This window comes from Chroicocephalus ridibundus, chromosome 5 (genome assembly GCF_963924245.1).
Source record: "Chroicocephalus ridibundus chromosome 5, bChrRid1.1, whole genome shotgun sequence".
Classification (NCBI taxonomy): Eukaryota; Metazoa; Chordata; class Aves; order Charadriiformes; family Laridae; genus Chroicocephalus; species Chroicocephalus ridibundus.
Genome location: NC_086288.1, coordinates 45,524,061 through 45,549,255, shown reverse-complemented (window position 1 = coordinate 45,549,255; position 25,195 = coordinate 45,524,061). Strand labels below are relative to the sequence as shown.

Below are 25,195 nucleotides of genomic sequence, written 5' to 3'. Positions count from 1 at the left end.
TGGGTGATAGCTATTTTATTCTTTCAACCATGAAGGAAAAATGCCAGGGAGAAAAACAGGCGATTACCAAGACTATACTTTGACTGAGACACCGGTTAATCCCCTTTCTCTCAGCAACTGTTCTGATCTGACAGTCTTAAGTATCAGAAGCTTTGTTGTTCTCAGGTATTTATACATGAGAAGGGATTCAAAAGACTTGCAGAAAAGTCTCTGACTGTGACAACCTGTAGCAACCATAGAAGTAACCACCAGGAAAACCAGAACTATATCAAATGACTAACGTCGTCTGCATGGGTGATGTTACATGGATAACACAGTAAATAACAAGTCTTTACATAGCAGCTGTAGAGACACCCTGTGATACAAGCTCTTGGGTTAGGACATTGAGATATCAGAACAGCACTCAGAACACCTAGGTTCAAATCTCAGCTTTATCACAGATCTCCTATGAGACTCTTCAGGTCTTTACTTCTCTTTATTTCAGCTTCCCACCTGTAAATAGTGAGTACCATACACTTACCCACATCACAGAGTTCTGCTTGCCTCCCCTGCCTCATTTCATAAGCCTTTAAGTCATTATAATTGAAATAGGAATGACTGTTACACTTTACTTGTGCAGTGCTTGATGCAGCATTAAGTTCTTATCCCACAGAGATCTCATTTAGGCCAAGGCATCAACGAGATAAAAAGAACTAGGAAAGCTGTGAGGAAAGATGATTAAGACATGGGTTTATGTAATCTACCTTTGATTTTTTTGCTTTACCTTCAAAACGCTTTCTAGGGATTTCTTCAGCAAATTACTAGTATCAAAGTTACATTTCCTCTGGTCTCTGAGATATGGACAGAGGCAGAAGGGGATAAAAGACGCTCAGGTGGGATCATGGGGTCCCAGGTGTAAGGCACAAGACAAGACATTACTAAAAGAACCTGACAATAGAGTAGCTTCAGATAGTAAGAAAACATTAAATCACAGCAGAAAATTTAACATGGTCCAGAAGAGCCCCTTCTAATTAGAAAGCTGGAAGTTTAAGGTAAGAAGGAAAAAAAAAAAAAAAAGTAAAGGCATTATTTCATTATTTCTTGCAGCCCACTGTCCTTGGATATGGCTCATAAAGAAGAGTTGTCAATATGAACACAAACTGCCCCAGCTGCAAGAGACCACAGAAAGCAATTCTCCAGTGATAGGCAAGGCTTAGCCAGGTGTCTGAGGTTCAAGATTTGTCTGCTCTTAGTTAAAACAAAAAAACAACGACATGCATACACACCTTAAGGTACTGCTGGATCATGGCTAGTTTCAGCTTCTTGACAGCCTCTGTGTCATCCGGATCGGCCTTGACACGTTTGCGCACTACGTCCCGTGTAAAGACGCCCACACTATTCTGGCTCTCAGCATTGACTGGTTTACCTCGTTGGAAGAATTCCTGAGTCAGGTTATAGACCTGCCAGAGACACGACAGAAAGACGGACAATGTGATTCACAGCACAATCCAAGCCCCAAGCAGGATGCTTTTTCCTCCATTCAGATCACCTTCTCTTGCCAACTTTAGAGATCAACTTTGGCAGTTTATTGTGCACTCTGCTCCAACACCATGTCAAATTGCGCCCACAGCTATACTGGTTAGAAGGCAGGAAGCAACACTTCCCTCCAGGCACCCCTACTCACCTGCAACAGTCTACTTACTATTAAGTCATTAAGTTACCATTAACTTACTATTAAGTTATTTTTTAATTTGAGCCTATCCATTCTATCACTTGCAGAAGACTAAGTGAGGCAGTCCTGCCATTTTCAGTAGCTAAGGCTTGTTGTTCAACCAGCTGTTTAGATACTGCAGCTGGATCAGTAAGCCGAGTAAGTGCAGACTGCAGAGCACCTCTACAGAGCAAGCTTGGGTTTGCTATGTGCAATTTCTGGCTCTGCTGAGCAGTGTCAGTCTGACTTGTCCCCAGTCTCCATCCAAAGTCTCCAGGGAATGAACTCAAGCAGCAGGACCCACGTGCATCCTTGCATCTGACAATAAGGCACCAGCTCTTCTCCTACCACAGTGTCTCAGACGCAATTCCAGGTGCAGACTCTGTACCTGTATCTAAAATTTTCTCAGGTTGCAGGGCTCAGATCTTTGACTGCTCCAACTGGAACCAGCCCTCCCACCCTCTCCATTATTGTAATTATTTATCAATAATGCTCAGGAATACACCAGGCTGGGGGGGATTCAGTTTCATATTTAGTTTTCGGTTGTCCCCTGAAAAACAGTAAGCAACCAACACAGGCTTAGCAAAGGAATTTCGTATGCACACACGTTTCACTTGCTGAGCACAAGACAGGTACAGACCCACAGAAAACAAAGACATCCTCAGCAGCCCTCCACCAGAAGCCAGCCTGAGAAGGACCCACAGGAAAAAAACCTTCTAACAAATCATTGTTCTTTGAAGGAGATCTTCCTAACTTCTTTTTTAACCCCAGTTTTCTACCATACAAGCTACTTAAAAGCAAGAAAACAACCATCTACTTTGGCCATCTGCTTGTGGCTGTCTGGAGTAACCAGTGCTTCTGTTTGTAGGATTGCCAGAAGAGCCTGCAGTTGAATCATGGCCCTTCATTTCCATGGAAAAACTCCGAGGAATCTTTTAACACAGGAAAGCTTTTAAAAGATGCCTCCCAGAAGTGCAACTTATCCCCTTATTGACTTGTTTGTCCAGAATGAGTCACAGTCTCATTTATATCATGCCACAGGGCTGCACAGTACTCTTACAAATAGAGAGGCAAGATCCCTGCTTGGTGAGTTTTTCCTGTCAAATGTGGTTTGATTACAACTTATGACTCTTCTTTGGAGACAGATTATTCAGACACACTGAGGAGTTCAACTCAAAAGTAAACACCTGGCAGGAAGCTGGCAGAACTGTGACAGCCACTCCTTCAAAAGCTCCTACATCTTCTCATTCTCTGCTGATATGGCTAATTCATCACGTTGTAGTTTCTTCCCATCCCGATGATCCCCAGAAGCTTAATTTTCTCCTGGGTTTTAGGAGTAAAGTCCTCCTTAAGGAGGCAAAATAGAGGGACGATGAGGAAGGGGAGGCAGTCATGGAAAATACATGGCAGTGGCAGGAGGAAGAGAAAGCAGGTCTGTGAGTAAACAGAGGAAGGAGAGTAGATGAGAACAACTCTAAGGGATGAGGAGGAAACTGAAGAAAAAAAATAAGTGAAAGAATGAAAAACAGGGAAAATAAACTACAAAACCAGAGACATAATCACAAGAAAAGTGAGTGGTACTGCTGAATACAGGAGAGAACTGTAGACACTGATTGGGACACAGCCTTTCCAAGGAAATTTCCAGACAAGAAAGGTGGAGACCAATGACCTAAATGAAACAAAGGCTCCCAGCAAACAAAAAGAAATAGCTTCTTCTCTGTCCCCCAACGCTAAAAGCTCTTTGGCAGTTTCAACATCCCACAGTTCTCAGGTCCACTGATTTCTGAGGCCCAAACCACTTCCAGCAATTACAAGCTGCATAGACCTTGCGTCAGCATAATGCAGCTCAGCTTTCATAAGCCGATTCCACGCTATAAGCAGATAATGTATTCACAAGACAAGCAAAGCTGTGTTAAAACCCAGATACCATTTGGCCAACAGGATGAGCGAGCCATGGGTATGTTTTTATTAACCATTATATTCTTCATTGCCCAATAGAGAAAAGAGCAGAAATGCACAGTGCTCTGTGCTGTAAACATCAAGTAAAGTCTTTCCTATATATATCAATCCCATCAATCAGAGAGTGGGTAAGCATAATCATCATCAGGATTTATTATTTTTTCACAGAATCCCCATTATTTCCTTGCTTTTCTCTTCTTGGGGGTGCTGAACCATCTGATGAAGAACAGAAGGCAAAGATGTTGTAGGAAAGAAGCAAGAGGAGAAACAACAGCAAGTCCTACATTAAGAGATACATTGTCTTAATAAAAGAATCAAAAAGTTACTCAAAATGTATTCTTTAATGTTCATGCGCTGCAAATAAATTCTGTATAAGAAACTATGGAAAAGGTTCACTAGAAGTCTCGTTTAAGGTACATTACTAATGAAGTAGGAGCAGAATTGTACTGTCTGGAGTTGTATTTAATTCAGCTTTGCTTCCCCAGGTGGGAAACTGATCATAATAACACAAAGCATCATCATGCTATGGGACCACCTCTGAAGTCACTAGGAATAGGCATTTGTGAGATTTAGAACCACATTCTCCTTAAATCACTTCATCATGATGTGATGACAAAAGGGTTCCTGAGAGAGTTCATGTGGGCTTTATTTCACAGAGCCTGGTGAAAGGCAGCATCAAAAACCACCTCAAAGGTTCTGCTTATTTTCTAGTTAATCCTACAAAATATCCATGCATGCAAACTGGGAGCACCATGACCATCAGCAAAGAGAGCTACACCATATAGAGTCCAGACTGATCTCCCTTTTGTATTATCACAGACCTGATACAGCAAGTGCACCCTCTGCAAGTTTGCAGATGACACCAAGCTGAGATGTGCAGTTGACATGCCTGAGGGACAGGATGCCATACAGAGGGACCTGGACAAGCTCGAAAAGTGGGCCCATGTGAACCGCATGAGGTTCAACAAGGCCAAGTGCAAGGTCCTGCACTTGGGTTGGGGCAACCCTCAGTATCAATAGAGGCTGGGGGATGAAGGGATTGAGAGCAGCCCTGCCAAGAAGGACCTGGGGGTACTGGTGGATGAAAAACTGGACATGACCCAGCAAGGTACACTTGCAGCCAAGAAGGCCAAGTGTATCCTGGTCTGGATCCAAAGAAGCATGGCCAGCAAAGCAAGGGAGGTGATTCTGCCACTCTGCTCTGGTGAGACCCTACCTGGAGTACTGTGTCCAGCTCTGAGGCCCTCAGCACAGGAAAGACATGGACCTGTTGAAGCGGGTCCAGAGAAGGGCCACAAAAGTGATCAGAGGGACAGAACATCTCTCCTCTGATGAACGGCTGAGAGAGTTGGGGTTGTTCATCCTGGACTAGAGAAGGTTCCGAGGAGACCTTGTAACAGCCTTTCAGTAATAAAGGGGGCCTACAGGAAAAGTGGGGACAAATTTTTTAGCAGGACCATTTGCAATAGGACAAGGGGTAATGGTTTTTAAAAGAGGGCAGATTCAGACTAGATAGAAGGAAGAAATTCTTTACTTTGAGGGTGGTGAAACACTGGAACAGTTGCCCAGAGAGGTGGTAGATGCCCCATCCCTGGAAGCATTCAAGGCCATGTTGGATGCGGCTCTGAGCAGCCAGATCTAGTTGAAGATGTCCCTGCTCATTGTAGAGGGGTCGGACTAGATGACCTTTAGAAGTCCCTTCCAACCCAAACTATTCTATGCTTCTATGATTCTAAAGATCCTGTGGGTTTGGGCAGAACAACCCGCTCTAGAAGCCTGTTTGCAAGAACCATCAGCAGAAGCAAAAGACACAGAACATCTCAACTGACCATTCTAAGCAGATTTCCATCCATAATTCTGAGAGTTTACATACAATCCTGCGGGGCAATGGGTCTCAATGTCAGAAATTAAAAGGAGTTAATTGAAGGGGTATAATCCTAAAATGGCTTCACTTCATCTTACATATTCTGTCTTCTTTCTGACCAGCTGTGGAGCATTTCACAAACAGGGTGTCCGCAGGGAACACGGCTTTCACCAGAAATACCCTCTCTTTTACCTACAGGCTTCCACCTACATGTGTTGAGCACATACGTGCTCCTCCACCACAGGAAGAGGCAGTCTCTTAGGAAGAGCAAATCTAAATAAAGAAGTTTCTCAGCACTGAAGGAGGTCAGGAAAGCACATCCCAATCCATGCTCCTTCCTGTCAGTGCCGGTGACGATCCGTAGCATTGTCTTTTTCTCACTTGGCTTAAAAAATGCAGTGACTTAATCCCCGGTCAGTAAAAAAACCTCGATGGAGATAGGACCATGCTGTTACCAGGCCAGACATCTGTCAGTGCAATAGAGGGGCAGGGAGGGAACGGTGACTCTCAGTGGCCCTTTGGTCCTGCTTTCTATGATAACAGAAGGCAAGGCACTGGAGCTTAATTGGGGATGGCACCAAGCCCAGCACAGGGTGGGGGTAAGAAGGGTGGAAAACTTTGTCATTCTTTGGCTGCATCCTTCCCCCAGAAGCTGTGCAGCACACAGGAGAAAGCTGACAGATAACAAGGCCATTAATTAGCTGATTGTTAAAGGGAGGGTTCCTGTGAAGCAGGTCTTTAGGGACCACATCTTTACCGAAAAGCCTAAGTAAAAATAGGCATTTTTTTCTAAATCAGGCTGGTCCGATGGACTGTGGAATTCTTGGGCAGGCAAAGCAGTGTGATTTTTCACCTGCATTTAACTTGTCAAGCTCACCATCTCCCTCTGCCCTTTACAAGTACCTGGGAGTTGGCATTAAATAGCTCTTTGGAGAGGGAATGAGGATTTAGCAGGGACAGAACAGCAACTCTGAGATGGGTTGTCCCTGTTCACCTTTTCCCAGCAGTTACACACATACACAGACAGTGAAGCTGCAGACGACACCCTCAAAGGTCACACTCCTATCCCTTTTCTTTGAGGGTCATGCAGATGTGGTATAAGCAGGCAGAGGAAAAAAATTCCACCCCAGCCCTAGGATTCCCCCGGTTACCCTATCAGGAGTGGAGAGGAAGGCAGGAAGATTATGAATACATGGCACAGACATCACATCCTGGGCAACCTTCCAGTGCTGGTGCCCCCTCCCTTTGAGGGACTGACAAAGACCCTGAGCAGTGCAAGCCCTGCATAGTACACAGTCTAAGAAGCACAGTCTTAAAACAATAGTGGCTGGAGAGCTGTCCTGATAATAGCAGGCTCAATGCCCTTTCTCATGGTGCATCGCTTGGCAATACTTGGTTGGAAATCCAGGTAGCCGCTCTGCAGGATTGGAGACCTTCTTTGCAGGCATTGCTCAGTTCTCCAGCACTCTCATGGAGGAGGATTCAGGTCACCTCGGTCACAAGCCCATGATCAATCTTGACTGACTTCAGTGCAGCGCAACAGCCTCTCAGTTAAGACAATTTCTCACAGGTAACTTTCTGCTAGAGAAATGAAGAGCTGAGCAGTCTTGCTGCTTGGCTTCCTTGTAACCAAATAAAGGCTTCTGTGTGGCATCCCTACAGCTATTAGAAATTCAGGCTACTGCAAACAAAAAGAAGCAAAACTTGTACTGAAGTAGAAGGAGCCAGCCAAAAAAGATTGGACAAGTGCCTGGAAAAAGCGTAAGGACTTTCCAAATGAACTAGCGAGGCAAAGCTCTGGAGGTACTGGGGTGCCTTGCCTTTCACACCAGGAAAATTCAGCGCAAGGCTGAATTCAGCCTTGCTAGGCTCCACCTTCAGTGACTCCACTTACCCAAGCGAAGCACTCGAGGGAGACCTTCTGCACTTTGCATTCACTAGAATTTGGTGTCCAGATGACAAGATAACTGGGGCGAGAGAGATACAGATGGAGAAGCAGAGCTGAAGGCATATGCTTGAGCCCAAGCACATGGCAGCAGCTGCAGCGAAAGAAGGGCAGTGTGTGAGTGCATGGGAAGTGAGCCAGCTGTGCAGGGGAGGGCAGGCATTTTAAACTGTGACAAATTTAGCCCCGTTCATTCAGGACTACATTTTCCACTGTTAATGCCAGTGCTCCATCCCTGATTAGGCTTTGCACCCATCATGTGGTTTCTGGTTGTTTTGTTTGTTTTTTTTTTTTTTTCCAAGTCAGGACAGCATGTGTCACAGCCTTTGCTATCTCAGCCTCTTCTGAAGGGGGAGATGCAGCCTGAGAGATGAAACGACATGATGGTGGGATTGCTAACAGCAGGCTGCCCCAAGACTCTGAGAAGGGCCTGGGAGCTCCTTCGAGGCAAGGGAGAAGCCTGACCCCAGGATTTGGTGATCTGTAAGATGGCTTTTTATCCTGGACAACTTCAAGACATTTTAACAAAACCATTCAAAAAGCTTGCCTCCTCAAGAAAAAGAGAGATGCAGAACTGAAGGCCAAATTCCTACTGTTCCTCCCCAGCACCCATTTCATCACCAGTTAAAGCAAGAAAGTATTGGCAAGCTAGGACCAAAAAAAAAAGATGACGGTGTGGGAGTAACAAAAAAAAAAAAAAAAAAAAAAAAGAAACAAACCCAAGAAGTGCACCAGGCTGACTCAGCATGTGTAAACAGAAACAATTCTCTGCACTTTATGCCAGAGGAAAAGGTCCCCAAATCCACATGCCTGCTGTACACACTCCTGACTGCCCACCCACCAGGGCACTTATATTTCATAGCCTTTTTAACTGGAGATTTTCAGGAGATCACGTAGCTCACCTTAATTCCCACTTTTCCTAAGCAGCGCAGGGAAGCCAGCTGTCTTAAATCACTAAATATCGTCCAATCTGATACCCCAAAGAGGCTAGGACAAAAGCTCAACAAAACCATGAGCTGCTTCCGCAAGAAATTCCAGCACACTTTGAAGGAAGACAGAGCAAGCACCTTCCCAGCAACAGCAAGTAAGAGGTTGGCTGATGTCCTCTTCTTGGCTTAAGCTGTCCCTTACATATTTTTTTATTGCAAAGAGTAGCTGTAGACATTTTTACAATCCATAAATGTGAAAGCCTTTTCTGTCTTGTAGCGATAAAGATATCCTGTGGCAACGATAAGCTAATTACGTGTTGCGTAAAGAAGATTAACTTTTAATGTGGTTTCTCGTGTCACCGGCTTCCCCCTTTCTCTTGCTTTAAAAGGAAGAGTGGATTTACCAAATTAATGATTTCTAAAACACTGGCACCTTGTTATAGCCTTTATCTTACTGGCTGTATCTCAAAGCTAAGTACCTCTCATCTTTGTATTCTCTTCTCATTTTAGAGTCTGCCTGCCTCTGACACTCTCCCTTCGCTGGAGATTTTCCTATCATCTTTGAGACACGATGATCACTGAGCACTGCATGCAGTTTGGCAGTGTTCCATTTACATAAATAATGCTGCTCACGGCAGTATTTTCACTTACTCCCTCTCTTTTCTAGTCTTAGTTGCTGCTAATCTTGCTCCACACATCTCACCTGTCTTTTTTCCTGGCTGGCTCTGGTTCTGTTTTCAATCCAGTAATATGAAAAAGTTGTTCTGATGAATTATCTCCACCTGCATTTGTGCAAGAAGAATTCCCTCCCTGCCACAGGTTGCTAAATTCCTTCCATAACAAGGTTTCTTTGACATTTCTACTACCCCTCTCTAAAACTGAAATTATTTTGTGCCATTGTGCTCAGAGCCCCAGGACAGCGTCAAAAGTCTTTTCAAACAAAAAAATCCCCCTTTCTGCTCCCCATTCAATTCTTGGTAATTATTTACAGGGTACAGTGACTTTTCTCTTGGTGGCTTCCTAAATGCTCATGCGCATATTTTTAAACATGAAATATGCAAGAGTAACCAGTGTGTGTTTAGCCAAGCATCAAAAATACTGGTGAAGTTCCCTGTCAGATGAAAATCTGAAGGTTTTAGGTACGGCTACAGCCTGGTAAAAATAATAATTTTTTGCTCCATTTTATATAACCCACTAAGAGATCACATTACCTGGAGGACTAGACATTCTGCACAAAAATGTGGCGAATAATCACAATTAATTTTGGTAAGCCTCCTTCTTTCACTTGACTCTACCTAAGGCCAAGTCTTCCCACTGAAAGCAGAAAGAACTAATACCAACCTTTCGTATGTCTTCAACACGCAAATTAGTAAGAAACCCCATTTTCCCTCTGAAAGAAACACTAAGATGACAGAAGCAGTTGCCAAGTTACATTAAAGTAAATTTGGCCTTTTTTGTATGAGTTGGCTTATTGCTTTTTTAGCAGACGTTAATCTTCTCACTAAACATGCATTTTCATTTCCATCTTGCAGGCTTCTATTTAGTATTTTTAGGTTCTGCCTCTGTAGTTTGGATTTTTTTTTTTTTTCTTTTTGGCTCTTCTGTCACATACTGAGTCCCTCATCTACACTGACCTGAAGAGGATGTCATTGAACATTGACCAAAAGAAATTAAAATAATCTTAAACTGAAGCCCATGCTGGTCTGAATCTACCAAAAAAGATGTTCCTTTCCTTCTGATGCAAGAAGACTTAAAATTCCTAATTCCTCTGATACTGTGCTGACTTTGGCATACTACACAGCCCACTATGGTATTTATAACATCAATAAAATGTCACAGGGCTACAATATTTAGCGGGTTGTTGCTAAGGTTTTGCGTTGTACTTTGTTTAGTAATTTGATCCCTCCTCTACTCTTTTAATTAAGTAGCAACTTTCTAGAGCAAACGACTAGATCTCCCCAGCAATAGCTGCTGCAAGTGATTAAATTGATGACAAATGTGGAAAAATTGTTCTTCCTAACAACAGTGAGTTAATCCCACATCAGGGACAAATGGAGTACAGTTAAGCAGATGAGTGCAAACTAAGTGTTGATTCCTTGCAAAGAAATTAAAGACATTACTCGTTTTCTACCTTTGTTCAGCACACAGAATGTTGTAACTGTCAAGGGGGTCTCACCGTTTCAGGCAAATCTACAACCTGACAAAAGGAGGTTAATACCAACCTCGTTGTATAAATCACTGAATTCTTCAACCACATCTTTCGGGATCCTTTGCCCATTGTTGGTAAGATGATAAGCCACCCCATTCTTGGAGTAAAGACTGATCCGTCCAACACTTCTCTCACCATCAGTAGTCTCTTCAAGTAAACCATTGTCTTCTGCTAGATGATAGACTGGGTTTCCATGTGAACCATGAATCCACGTAGCTCCCAGTTCAAAAGTGGCGTGCCCTGCAGGAGAGTAAACCAAGCAAACTGGTTACTGAAGTTCATTTTCCTGAAAGCTTGTCATACTCAACCCTAAATAAAATGCACGTGTGCAAAAGCAGAACTACCACCCAAGGACAACACACATTTGAACATCACTTAAGGAGCTTTCTCTGTTAGAGAAGGGCAATGCCAATGTTCTTCAAACAAGTCCTTTGGGATACAAGTTTAGATAGTGCTAGGATGGGATGTTTCCAACAGAGATACATCACAGTGACACACCTCTGATACTTAAGGTGAATTTCAGAATCTTCTAGGTTCCCAGTTCTTATCATGGTTGCTAGATGCTCTGTCCTTGCTACTTGGCCCTTCTAAATCATCTTCTCTAACCCTGCACTTCAGAATATGACCAGAAAGCAGAGAAAATACTGCTCGTGCTGCAGCACAAGTCATGTACTAGTGGAGGGGATGTGGGAAAGAAAAGAGCTGTAAGAATCCACACTGCACTATTGCAAAAGTGACATATAAAGATACTTACATAAATGTTGTAGGGAAAAAACAGAATATGTAAAGACTTCAAATATCCACTGTGTTCAAGAGGAGGGGATGGATACCCAGACACAGGAAGAAAAGCATCCACAGCAAGGAGATGTAGGAAAATTTGGACTGCCCTGGGATAGCAACATTGGCCTGCATACTGAACCTTGTCCCGTGATTAAAAATGCATGCTATTTACAAATATACCTAAGATTAACTGCAATACAAAAATATGTTTCCATTCCAAAAATTAGTAAATAGGTTATATTTTATTATTTTTTATGCCTTTGAAAATTTAAATCAGATTTTTTAAGAAGATGCATTGTCAGGTTAAACACAGAGTTTGGTCTGCCCCATTCTCTCGCTTCCTTATAACTAATGAGGTGCGCACCAGGGCTGTGACCCCCCCTAAGCCAGCGCTGCCATAACAGGGCTGATAGCACTAGGAGATGTTCAGCAGCTGAAAGCAGGTGCTAAAAATAAGCTTGGGTCATGTCCTCCACCCACATTTTTAGGGATTCTCAGAAGTCCAAAGCTAACTGTTGTAAAGTCTGACAAAGCTGTGATCTCCCAGGATCCCGGCGAACACCACACTGCACAGCTCGCTCTACAGAGGTGTGTGAATGCCTGATCAAGTGGGATGGTTAATAGGATCCTGCTTGATGAAGAAAGTATCATGCAGTTACCAGTCATCATATACTGTTTAACATGTAAATGTATGCTCAGACAGAAATACACTGCAGCACTATGCTATAATGCAGTCAAGTTTAACAGGTGAAAGCTCCAAGAAATGCTCCTCTCCAGCTGAGACACAGCCTCCGAGGGAAGCTCCACATATCTTGTTTTTCAAGCAGACAACCACCTCATCATTAAGGAGCATGCTGATTGCCCTTCAAAATATGCATTACAGGACTTGAGAGCACAATATTTCTACGTGTACCTAAAAGAAAGCTTATGCTTTAGAGTGTGCAGCATCAAGTCACAAACACGTGAATATTTAAGGCACCACAAACTCCAATACACTCCCAGAGCACCCAGCCTAGCGGAAATGACTGCTGTACATTGGCAGCCAAAGGTACAAAGCTCATAAATATTGCATGTGGCAGTCACCTTGTTAATGCAATCCTCCTGCGAGTCATCACATGCCAGATCAGCAGCAGGAATACTGCCTGCTGCTTTATGTCAGGAGCTTGCTTTCTGCTACACTAACAATCCTCCTGTGTACGGCTCTTATTTAAGGGGCACCTGATCTTTGAAAGAAAAAAATATGCCAGCAGGTCCTGCAGTATTTGTGCTCAGTAACAATTATGATGTGTTCCAAGTTGTCCTGTCTTCAGTAGCTGCGTGGAATATAACCAAATACCAACAAATTAAAAATAGTAATTCTTGCCTATAATACTTAGAAACTCACTATCATCAATCCCAAGCACATAAGCTAGTTGTTACCTAGTGTAAGTTATATGATAAATTATTTAAAAGTGTAAAATAAAATAACATCTTTTTAAACAGAGATAGCTAATTTACTTTCAGGATCTTAAAAGATTTTAGTTTCAGTATTATTCTACTTCGAATGAATCATCTAATACATCAAAAATAGAAAAAAATCTGCTTCCTATTCTGTGAATATAATTACCGAGACCCGAGCATCAATCAAAACAGGCCTATACACAACAATATACCATACCAGCAGTTTTCCAAAGGAACGCACGGATTTTGTATCATGACTTCTGAATACACACGGGAGCTTTCACATTTCCCTTTGCAGCCCTAACTATTTCTTGGGCATCCTGTCATGATATATCTGCAATGGATACAGATGTTGTAGATCATGTACAAGAAACACACTTACAGTCCACAAACACACAAGCCTTCTGCCTCATCTGTGCTAGAGATGATAAACCAAACTTCTGAAAATCCAAGTTATTCCCCAGTGCTGAGTAGCAACATAATCTATGCAGCTGACGGAAAATACTGTCCCTTGCAAGACATAGTGTGGCTCAGTGAGAGTGGAAGTATTAGGATATAAGGCCAAGAGGGTGCCACCATAGGTCTGCTGAAGATTTAAACTGGATCTTTAGTCAAGTGTGCAGGCAGGGGAGCGGCCAGAGAATTTCAACGTTTAGATGCCATTTAGACAAGCAGATCCAAGTGGTTGTATGTTAAAGACCTGGAAGAACCTCTTCTGCAACAGTTTGTTGTAAGCTTTAACCAGTTCTGAAAAATGAGCAGGTCTTGCATGCCTCAGGTGCAATCTCGCTGCTTCAGGCAGTACAGAAGAAAACACAGCCCTTTACGCTCATACCAAGGAATGTGGAGATTCTGATTTCACCACCCAACAGAGCACCAAAATTTTTTGGAACTAAGGGCATGTGAATCTGCAAAGCACACAAGGGGCCAGAACACGGACCCACTTTGGGAAAGAATGGCAGTCCATACCCACAATGTAACTTTGACAGTTTGCAAAAGATAAGAAGAGACAGAGAGTGTGTAGTTTTAAGAAAGATATTACAAGATCAAGACTTTGGATTCCAGTCCTCTGCTCTGCAAATAACAGCTACATCTACAAACTGCAACAATTCAACCAGACTGAGAAGCCTGCTCTTGTCTCATGTTAATTAAGAAGGGTTAACGAACAGGAGGTAGATTCCCAGCAAAGGCAAAGATAGGAGTAACTGGTGAAGGTGTCCAAAGGTGAGAGAATTGGTCCCAATGCTATTAGAATAAAACTATTTCGCAGGTGTGCTGACAAAATTATATACTGCTCCCTGAAGATTTCAAGTCTTTAACACTTCCCTCCTCTCACAGACGTGATCCAGGATATTTTTAACACAGGGTATTGTGAGTAAAGGACACACTTCCCATTCCAACCTCTATGCCAAGTCTTAGCAGAATGTAAAGTGCCCTATTCCACCCCTGGAGATTAGATTTGTCCGACTGACTTTTCATTCACTTTCCTTCTGAAAGTTCATAGGACACTGCTGTTTATTTACTGTGGCAAGTTTATCGAGTAAAATGTAGTAAATGATGTAAGCACCTGATAAATAAAAAGAAAGTGGGGCAGCAAGACACCAGAGTTAATAAGTAGAAAGTGGGATCAGAAACAGAACTAGTTAATTGAAATCAGGAAGGCAATTCAGTAAAAATGAAGAGCTTTTTGCCTCCTGCAGAGAAGAGACAGGCAATGCCCTTCTAGATACCAGGGAAAGTTTTGTTGACTACTGTGCTGCAAAGGGCAACATTTGCTCCAGTAGTTTTGTATTTAGAGATTTTACAAGCCCTTCCAACTGACATAGGATTAAAATATCCAGTGTCTGCAATTTTTTTCTTTTTTTTTTTTCTTTTTTTTTTTTCCCTTACACACTGAGAAAGGAAGCCACAGAGGTAGGAAAGCTGCAAATCAGGATGAAAGGATACATTGAAGAGGTTTTTCCAGCAGCCTGATTCACAGAGGGTAGTGCCCTACACAGTAAATTAGTTCTAGGGAAATGAATGGGGCTATTTGTGAAAACAGAATAGCTTGGAGCTTGCCCCTTTGCAAGTCATACAAGTCACTAAGAATCAGCCCTTCACTAGCCAGGAGATTTACTGATGGCTCCTAGTCTAGAGTTAAACTTGAAAACTTTGGTGGAAATGGTCTTGATAGTGTTATTTAATCCTAGAATGCTTCTCACAGACCTGTTACACAGAGCTCTTCTGTACAAGAGAAAACAATCACCGAGGTCTTTATTTTATAGAAACATGGTTTTGGAGCAGCTGTCCCTCAGAAGCGATGCACAAGATAGCTCAGACTCACCCACCCACCCTGAAAGGAGCCCAAGGATTTATGTTCCTGACAAAAATCACACCTCAAATAGCCTTTTGCATGCACATGTGGACTGAAAAAGCACGCTTCCGAGGTGAAATTAACCTAATGACAACACAAAGTCATGCTAGCAGAATAAAGAAACCCCAATGCATTACTCCCAAAATGCTGCTCTTACCAAGTTTCACACTTTGCACACGGCCTCCAATTCGGTCAGTCGCCTCAAGGATAGTTACATCTGTGAAACCGCTTTCCAAGAGCGCTTTCGCTGCTGACAGGCCTGCAAGCCCAGCACCGATAACTACTATTCGAGGCTGTCGCTTTCTCCGTAGGCCACTACTAAGAGGATCATCCGTGCTGTCTGCAGATATTTCACAACTTTGCATGCCGTCCAAGCTCTCTTTCTAAGGAACCTATGGAAAAAGCAAACAAGCGTGTTCAGGGAACTCGGATCAAACTTATCCTCTGCAGTTAAAAATCCTGAAGAAGTCTATAAAAAAAAAAAAAAAAAGTCCAGCAGGAAAGAAAGACAACTTGTGAACTAGACCCAGCCTTCAAAATGGGATGCATAGGAAGGATAACTGAGGTCAAATGGGGATGCAACAACTTTTTGGCCTGGAGCAGAAGCCCTGGAAACTCCAGAAATCTCCACCCTCTTGTACCATGTAGACTATTTCCAGAGAAGTCAAAGGATTTTCAAACTCCCATCTCTTTATATAACCTCCCAAAGTGGCAATTTTGTGGTAAAGACTTTAAAAAAGAAAAAAAAAGAAAGAGAAAACCACATGCCCAGTGCTGACAAGCTCCACAACACAACGATGAAGCTTCACTTTGCCTCTGTGGCAACCACAAAGCATAAGCTTCAGATCATATAACTACGGGACTAGGTAAAAAGGATTTAGTTCAAAGTCTGGAGATCAGATATCAAACCAATCATTACAGTAATGGTACAGACAGAAAAATGTTTCAACTGATGAAAGCCAACAAGGGCCAGTTGAAAAATTTACAGCCACACAATGTGGACCCTGGAGCCAACACTGTCCTGCCACATCAGGACCAGCCTCGGTCTTTGATGAAGACAGGTTCAAACCCATACCAGTCCTGACTAGCCCAATTCTACCTCCACCTACCCAAGGCATACAACTGCTCATCCAAGCAGTATCCTATTTTTCTTGGTAAACTCCTAGAAGCCATCTTTTTAAGTGCATATACCCTTAGTTCTGGGGTCCCATCACCTTATTTAAGTACACAGCCTGAGTCCATGGTTAAGGTTAAACCTTAATCAGGGATCACCAATGTAGGATGTCTTTATAGACTAATGTCAATGTCAAGTCATCTGGTTCTGAGTAGGTTCACACTTGCCCTCAAGAGCACAAAGGAAGAGGGTATAGAGACCCATACACTGCCAGGCCCAAGAAGACATCAGTCCTAACTTGCAAAGGATAAACACTCAGCCCAGGATTCATCAGCCCTTGACTCAGCTGATGCCCAATGATTTGGACAAAGCGCACACATGATTCTCAGCTCTGCCATCCCTCCTACCCAATGCTTACTGAATGCAGTGAAATCCAAGGAGCTCATGTGCTGCCTCTGCCTGTTACCAAGCTGCTGGATTCTCCTTCTGAGCTCTTCCCCAATTCTCCCAACTCTTGGCCAGTGTCAGAAACACACACTTCTCTCTTGCATCACGAGAAGAAGAATCAAACCTTTGTGCTTAAGACACTGCTGAACTATTGCAGTACATGATCACGTGTACTAATGAAGTACAAAGCAATAGTGGTTTCATTTGGATGGTACCTGTTTCTCCAGATTCTTAAAGCATTTATGTATGTTGACCAAGCAACTCCTGCTCTCTGTAACAGAGGAGACACCAGGCTGCAGTCAGTACTGATTTAAGCAGTGGTATAAAAACAAAGGTGGTCCTACTGGAGCTCTTGACAACTATTTTGAAAATGTTTAGCTTCAACCAGAACAACTTCAGCTCAATCCATGCTACCTGGGCTCAGCTGCAGAAGAGATTAGCACAGTGCCTACACCACACTCCGCTTTTGCCAATACAGCTTGTTCCAACTGCCACTGAACAACGGAACAGGTGACATTAGCATGGCTGCAGCCAGAGCTGGCTCAAAAACTTCTACCTGCGATTACATCAATCATCATCTCCCTGTTTTCATCTCCTGACCAACAGATCTCAGCTAGCAGATATTTGCCATAGGGAGCCAGAGATCAGTGTTGGGAGAGTTATTTCCAAGCTGAAGTCAAACATGTCAAGCATCCAGTGCTTTCTAGTCCATGGTGAAAGAGTCACGAATCATGGTCACTTGACAAGCGGAAGAGCTGTGAGCAGCCAAAACCAGGCACTAGAGTTACTTCTGAACAAGCTGGATTCAAAAGCAGTATACAACAGTTTGAAGTAGCAGCAATGAATGATTTCTTGCCTGGTTCCACAAGAAACAGTATCGATCTGGAACAGGCAGGGAAGAGGACGATGCAACCCTACATCAGCTGGTGAATGGGTCAAGTTTCCAGTTGTAGACACCTTAGGACTCGTCTCTACCTGGCTTTGATGCTGATTCATTTCTCTGTGAACTTTACTCACCTGGGAGAGGAGTGTGGGTTTTTTTCCCTTTTTATCTTAATACACTCTGACAGTGTATTTTCAGAATGGGTTAAGATAAACAGGAACATGGCACTCCAGGTATGAAGGTCCTCCCTCCAGAGTTAGTCGGGAACTGCTCCATGATGTGTAGGTTAAATCCTCACCAGTCAGAGGCTGATAGGAAAGATGAGACCACTCCTCAAAAGTCTCACACAAACACACATCACGAACAGAGATGAGGGCCAACTTTCTGGTTAAAAACCCAACCAAAAAAGGAAGCATCACTTTTCTCTATTTTCCAGGGCAGGATAACGGGAAGGACCTGGGCTTCCTACAAAGAAAATGTTTTTTCCATCATCTTCTCTTGAGATTGAGTGAAGCCACTGCATTTCTTGGGCCCTGTCAATCACTGGTCCTTTACCTCCCCTCCCAAGCATGCCAATTTATTGACTTTTAATCTAACAGGATAAATAGTGAGATTTCTCTGTGTTCTTTTAAGATCTTTAAGATGGGCCCTGAAGAGTGGGATCTCTGTATTCAGAGCTTCAGGAAAGCCCACCACTGGGATATGAGGGGCAAAGCAGTACAGTTATTAGAGGGTACGTAAGAAATGCCAAAGCAAGTCAGATTGAAGAGTCCGAGGTACAAAGAGGAATGACACTCTTCTGGCAGCAGCAGCTTCCAGCAGTGAGGACAGTAAGGACATCATAAGGTAGACCTAATGTCCAGACAACTCTGGGGACTTCTCCCCCTTGCATTTGCCAGCTCCTTTTTGAATCCGTATGTACTTCTGGTCTTAGCAACAATTTTATGTTGAAGATCTACACAGTCTATTAACCTTATGCAGACATTAATATTCTTTTGGTGGTTTCAAAGCCACTACCCAATGGAAACTGAGGACATCCCCCAAAACCACATTATAAGAAACACTGAACAGTCATTCCCTGTTCATATTCTCCTCGGTGCTAAGAACCTTCATATTTGATTCTAGCCATCTCTTCTTCAAGAAGAAATAAGTCTTAATCTGGCTACTCCTTCCTCATTTGTGAGCTACTATAAACCCACAGCTGAAATAACTCCTTTTAGAAATTTCTTCAGCAGGTATTACAACCCATAGACATTCTATAACACTCTTCATTTCCCATCCAGTCTCCAGATAACGCTTCAATGCATGTATTTTAATTGCCACAGTAAAGAAACATCTTTTCTGCCATCTACATACGATAGAAACTGAACCATTTTAGCTCAGTTCTTTAGGTACAGCACTCCTAATCCTGGCTTCGGCAAACTCATGTGAATTCTTCACATGAAAGCTTCAAGAAAATGTGTTCCCCTCCTGTTTCAGCATTTTAATACTGGATTAGGTGACCTGTCTAGACAGATGAGAAAATAACAGGGTATTTTGTGTGTGCAGAATCCTGATTTAGAAACCACCCTTAATTAGCCAACAACCTTTACCATATGATCATCAGAGGAAGGCAATTAAAATTTAGCAAGAGCTCGGGCTTTCCAACCAGGATACATGCTCCATTGTGAAATGTACGGACAATATAAATATATGAATCCTTACTACACTTTATTTCAGTATCAATTATACACTCTGTTAGGCTCATAAGTAAGACAGGCACATAAAACACAGTCTATTACGTGCAATGCTCTACCTTCAGTACTTGCCAAGCCACCAGCCAGGGCTTGAGCCAGTGAATATTACTAGGTCCTCTGACACAAAGATAGTTTGGCTTTTTACTTTTCTTGATTGCCCAAAAGGGTTGGTTGGTTTGGGTTTTTTTGTTGTTTTGTTTTTTTTTTGCTTGGTTTGTTTGGTTTTTTTTTTCCAGATCACAGAGTAAGAAGTGTTAACTGTTCTACTGTGAATCCCTGAGGTTGTAATTTTACTTTATGTTCATTTAAGAGCATGGGTAGTACTAAATCATAGCTTGACTAACAGCAAACAGTAAAACTCCCCCTGCTTTGTCTTGCTTATAGCTTTCCTGTGAGACAGCTAACAGGCACAATCCATAATAAAATAAAAAAATCCAAATACACATCTTCCTTCTCTTTTAAAAATACAGCTTTGATCCTCTTAGCTCTTGCGCTCTAAGTGTCTCACTCATGGTATTTTTAATCACTTTTTCTTCCAGACCAGCTCCCCTTTCTCAGTCCCTATTGCTATTCCAACCTTGCCTCCCTACCCTTCTTTCATCCCTTCTCACTACTGTCCATTTCCTTCAGTCCAAAAAAATAGCTTAAAAAAATCCATACAAACAGCCCCACCAAAAAAAAATCCTGAGCTCAACTGCTGTTTCCCAGCAGGCAAATCTTTGCAAAAATATATTTTCTCAGATGGGCATCATTCTACCAACCCAGAATCATGGGTTTCCATTCCTGGCATTTGATTTGTACTCTTCAATCCTATGAGCTCCCCCTCACTTCATCTCTGCTGATCTGAGTTATGCACCCACCCCACTGACTGCTCCCAGGGAAATTACTCTTTTCATCTGCACAGAGGAGCCTTGTTAGCTTTCAGCAGGACTTCACACCAGAGCTATCCTAGCAATAACTTAGCAATAATTTTGAACAGATTCTTGTGTTTCAGCCTTTTAATAAAGATATATTCTGGACATATTCCCTTTAACACAGAGTGCCTTCTACTTATTTAAGTTACAATGGCCCCATAGACAATGGCAACCTAGAAATAGCATGAACGCAAATGTCACGCAAGCCTTCCCTACCTTTAATCAAGCAGCAATAACAATAAAGTTCAGAGGTATGCCCACTTCATGATTTTTTTTTTCCCCCCTCATTTTGCCAGTAAAACCTTGCAGGTCACAAGGAAGAAGCCAGAGAATTAAGGCAGTTCACAACTGCCCTCCTTACTACAACAATACTCTCTGATCAGGCTATTCTTCTAGGACCCTTAAGAAAAAGGTCACCAAGGTTCCAACAATTTAAAAACACAAAACCAAAACAAACAAAAATATTTCTCAAGGAAATATGCTATTTTTAGCTCATGCAAATACTCCTGTGGTAGCGCTGTCTTAGCTGTGATGACACAAAGACTTAGGCAAGGCAACATACTGAAAACAAGGCTTGCGTGCTTAAAGGCTTGCCTGGGGGCTGGTTGGGTTTTTTTGGTTCATTTGTTTTTTTCACCAGGATTGGTTAGTCTTAAAAAAAGTGACCTTCCTCTCCCTTTTGACTTCATATCGCACAGCAGGTTGTCTTATACTCAGGAGCCATAGCTGTGAGCTCCCAGCATACCATAGACCACAATCATGGTCATCCCAGCTGGGACTCATCTCTCCCCATTTCATCATTTGGGTGTCCAACCTGCATCTGCTGTCTGCAGCCTTTCAGGTGATGGAGAGGAAGAGTAATCCATCCTGCTGATCTTCGGCATACCTATCTTAGGATGGACAAGCCGAAAGGAAACTTACAGACCAGCGTAAAACAACCATCTAACCTTTCCAAGTCCTCTTATATTAGCAGTTTAGCTAGGATCAGGAGTTTGCTTTGGAGTAAACCTCCGCTTCCCATACTTTCATTCGTGCTGTGCAGTGGGGTATCAAAGCAGCCAGACAGCTTCACTCCTTGTGGATGAAACTAAACTAGAAGATGCACTCCAGGAGAGACAAAAATGCATCCCATCCACTAAGGGGCATTCAGGGGGATGGAGTACAGCAAGTACAACCTGAAGCCTCCAGGGACAGACACTTACAGACACAGGGACCTCAGCACTGACTCTTTCACTCAACATATCACCTCCTATCACCATGACATGCATACTGATCTAGAAATAGCTTTTGACAAGTAAAATGAGGTTGAGAGGAACTGCACCTGAACCTGCCAGGGCAGCCACTGGCAACACTTCCACGTGCTATTCAGACTCCTGCACGAGGACCAGTTTTCTTTCCTAACCACACTATTCGCCTGAATATTTTAGTCCTTCTGTAGAGTGTTGACTTGACAGTCTTCACACTAACAAGCGTAACAGCCAGTCTGGAGGCGAGAAACACATCATCAACACAAACAAGTTCCCTGCTGACCGCACAGACCAAGCAGCTCCAGCATAAACCGACCTGAATTTACCAGAATCACTTTATTCCCTCTAGGTTTTTCATTGACTGGAATTAAGCATCATCCTTAATCAGAAACCTAAACAATAACATTGTGTGTGTTTGAAAGGAACTCAGATAAAAACAAGACTTCATTTTAGTTGAACGACTAAATGGAACAAGAAATAAACACACTACTATTTTATTATTAAATGCAACTATTCAAGATACTATCAACACATGAAGGGGTACTACATACACATCTGTTTATAATGCAGGTTTGTCATCACAGTCTGAAAGTGTTTACAAACGCAGAATACTTGACACCAAAGGATTAATTCAATCTAAGCAGAGACAAAGCAAGATTGAGCAACCAAGAGCAAACACTAGAAAAATTCAGAACAAAAATAAGATGTCTATTTTTAACAGTGACACTAATCAGCTGTTGAAACACTTTTCACTGAAGACAGGGAGGATATTGCTTGAAATTTTTAAATCAGGATCCAATCTCACATAGACATTTACACTCCAACCCTACCAGAACACAGGGTTATAGGCAGGAGCATTCCCAGCACCATATGATGGAGATAGCCAGGACAGGTGTTCAAGACAAAACTTTCTGGCCTTTGCACCTCAGGAATCTACTGTCATGCACAACTGTATGTCTGTGACCACATGCATTGTTAGCATGGTGTTGTAGAGACGGAGCATGCATGCAGGTTTCCAGTGATGCCTAAGGAATGATAAGCAGTCACACAGGCCACCCAGTGCAGGGCATCTCCTGGGCCCCAGAAAACAATTTATAAACCAAAAAGAAAGCAGCAAAATTTTTGATACAGAGTTTCAAAAGCCTTTTCTCAATAGATGTAATAACCTCTACGATTTGAAAGTACTATTAGCAGAGCCCATATGCAAAAGCTCCACAACAGAAACAGAACAACAACTTATTTAGCAGGTGTAAAGACATTTAGGCCATTAACCCATTACACAGTCTAGCACTACTTGTACTGAGCAGCTTCAATAACAATTTTCAATTATCACCTCTAATGCACCTTTTTTTTTTCCTAAGCTGAGGGTGAAGTGCTTGGAAGGATTATTCTAGTTACAGCAATTTTGTCTCCTTTAACACCTTTCCAGCCTTCAGACTCAGGCAGTCCACTGGGCACAGGTCAGGACAGAGCAGATTATATCTCTGAGCAGACACAAAAATGAAGCAGATTTCTGCACTGGCCCCAGCACTGCCTGTCACCAGTGCCTCCTGTCACTGTTAGCTGTGGTTCTCCGCAGCTCTTGGCACAACAAACAAGCATTTTGTAACTTCTCCCTCTTTTTCCCTTTCATCAGTCTTCTCAATAGCAAGCACATTAATCCTTACTGCCTGTTATTTCTAGACGCTCTTTCCAAGCTCTCCAGGCTGTAAACATGTCAAACTGGAAGATATGTCTCTTTTCTCCTTCTCCACATACCCTCCCCTCCTTTTTAATTCAGCAGGTTGCACGCCAAACTTGCTCACAATCCTTTTCAGAACCACCATTTATACCAGCACAGGTTAAGTACGGACACCCTTTCAACAGAAGGCAGAAGCATTATTAATTGAACTTAAGTACTCCACGTCAGTCAGCTACGTGAGCTAAACAAGCCTGCTGTTATAAACTGCCTTTGTACAGTAGTTGTGCAAACACCAACCCAGCAAGGCTGCGTCTGCAGCACAACGGGAGGTTTATTGCGCACCTCGTTTACTCAGCTACCTGGAGAGCTGCAGGAGCAGCAGAATTATGATCCTCAGCCATCTACGTACATACCAGGGCCCTTCCCAAGCTCATAAACCTGTAACTGACAGCATACGCACCAGTGAGATCAAGGTTAATTTGTGTTACGCCTGCACATGCTGGAGAGCCACCTCCAGCTGGGCTGAAACCACCTGGACAGTGGTGTTTCATCGTCATCCTCATGTTCAAGGCTTTATCCAATTCGCTATTTTAGTCTAAACAGGTTTGCTGGCCGGATGTGGGCAGCTGGAGCAAGTCACTCAGCCCCTGACCAGTCCTGCTGCCTTCTTTTGCAGGCAGCTGCCAGGCACGGGCAAGCAGCGGGTCTTGGCAGAGGAGATGTGTTCTGACAGCTCACAGAAACTGGAAGTGCTGGTCAGAAGCAACCCCTGAAAGGCACTATTTCAACCTCCATCTCCAAGCAGGACTGCCATCACCACGGTCTCCCTGAAGGCAGTGTTTTCTGGTGCTCGAAACAAGCGAGACAGATCCAAAATCCCCCCTCCTTTTTCCACCAGTTCAACTTTGACCCCTGGCTCCCCATCACCACTTCATGCCTGACCAGACACAGGAGCCTTGCAGACGCTGCATGGGGCCACGTGAGCCTGAGTGAGCAATTCTCCCTGAACCCAGTCAGGTTTTGAGTGGAGCATCTCCATCAACTCTGCGGCACCCTCTCTACTGCATCCCACATCATCAACACAATCCATTTATCCTGTGTGCCTCACCTTTGCCTACCAGCCTTGGCCACGGAGAGATGACCATGCTCATCTTTCTCACCATGGTGGTACAAGGAAGCCAGACAGCTTTTCACAAAAACAAGCCAGCTTTCCTACTGCAGATGAGCAACTGATGTCCTGCCTTGTATTTCCACAGGCAGAAGCTTAAACAAAGTGGTTCAATTTCCAGAGAGCTGCTGGAATTTACGGAGGCAGCAGGGAGAGAAAAAACAAGTTGGAACCAAAGACAAATGCTACCATCGACTAAAATTTGCCCATGTAAAAGCCCAAGACATCAAGTGTGGCTTGAGGCGCTGAAAAGGCTGCAGTTCAGCAACGCTGATCTTACATTAGCATCTACAAGCCCCATTTACAAATTACTGACCCACCCCAATGACTGACACACAGTGAATGCAGAGCTGGATCAGACATCAAGGAAGGAAACACATTAATAACACACCACGTGTACTCCTAGACAGCAGCATGAACAAAACGTTTCCCGTTTTACCCATATGCCAAACCCGCAGCCTTGCTCCCCAAATCTCCTCAGCATCGGTTTTTTGGAAGGCAGCAGGGACCTTCAGGCTGACTCTGCATTCTTCTTCATCTGGACACATCCCAAAAGAGACAGAGGGAAATTAGAGCATTAACCTTTGCCTGTCCAAACTCAGGTCTCCTCCAGCCTGAGAAGATGACCTTAGCTGGTCTGCCTAGCCTTTATTCTTGTAAGAAAACACCTCAAGCCTTACCTTCATTTACCCCCTCACTTCCAGAAATATCACCTCCCCACGTCTCAGGAAAGACAGAGATGGGGACATACTAAGTTGTTTCCTCTTCCCAAGCTGGGAAGAAGCTGTACTTCTTAATACACACACAACAAACAATGGACTCCTACTCCTAGT

The 25,195-nt window shown here is 43.2% G+C and overlaps 1 protein-coding gene across 1 annotated transcript in view; it reads right to left on the bottom strand.

Annotated features, from left to right (window-relative positions):
* Window positions 1-25,195, bottom strand: part of SMOX (spermine oxidase) — a 54,936-nt gene that overhangs the window by 9,162 nt on the left and 20,579 nt on the right. Inside the window, exons 2-4 of the mRNA XM_063335885.1 lie at window positions 15,330-15,564; window positions 10,610-10,836; window positions 1,266-1,439 (exon numbers count right to left, since the gene is read on the bottom strand). Of these exons, the coding sequence (XP_063191955.1) occupies window positions 1,266-1,439; window positions 10,610-10,836; window positions 15,330-15,537 (609 nt within the window). The 5' untranslated portion in view covers window positions 15,538-15,564. The remainder of the gene's footprint in view (window positions 1-1,265; window positions 1,440-10,609; window positions 10,837-15,329; window positions 15,565-25,195) is intronic.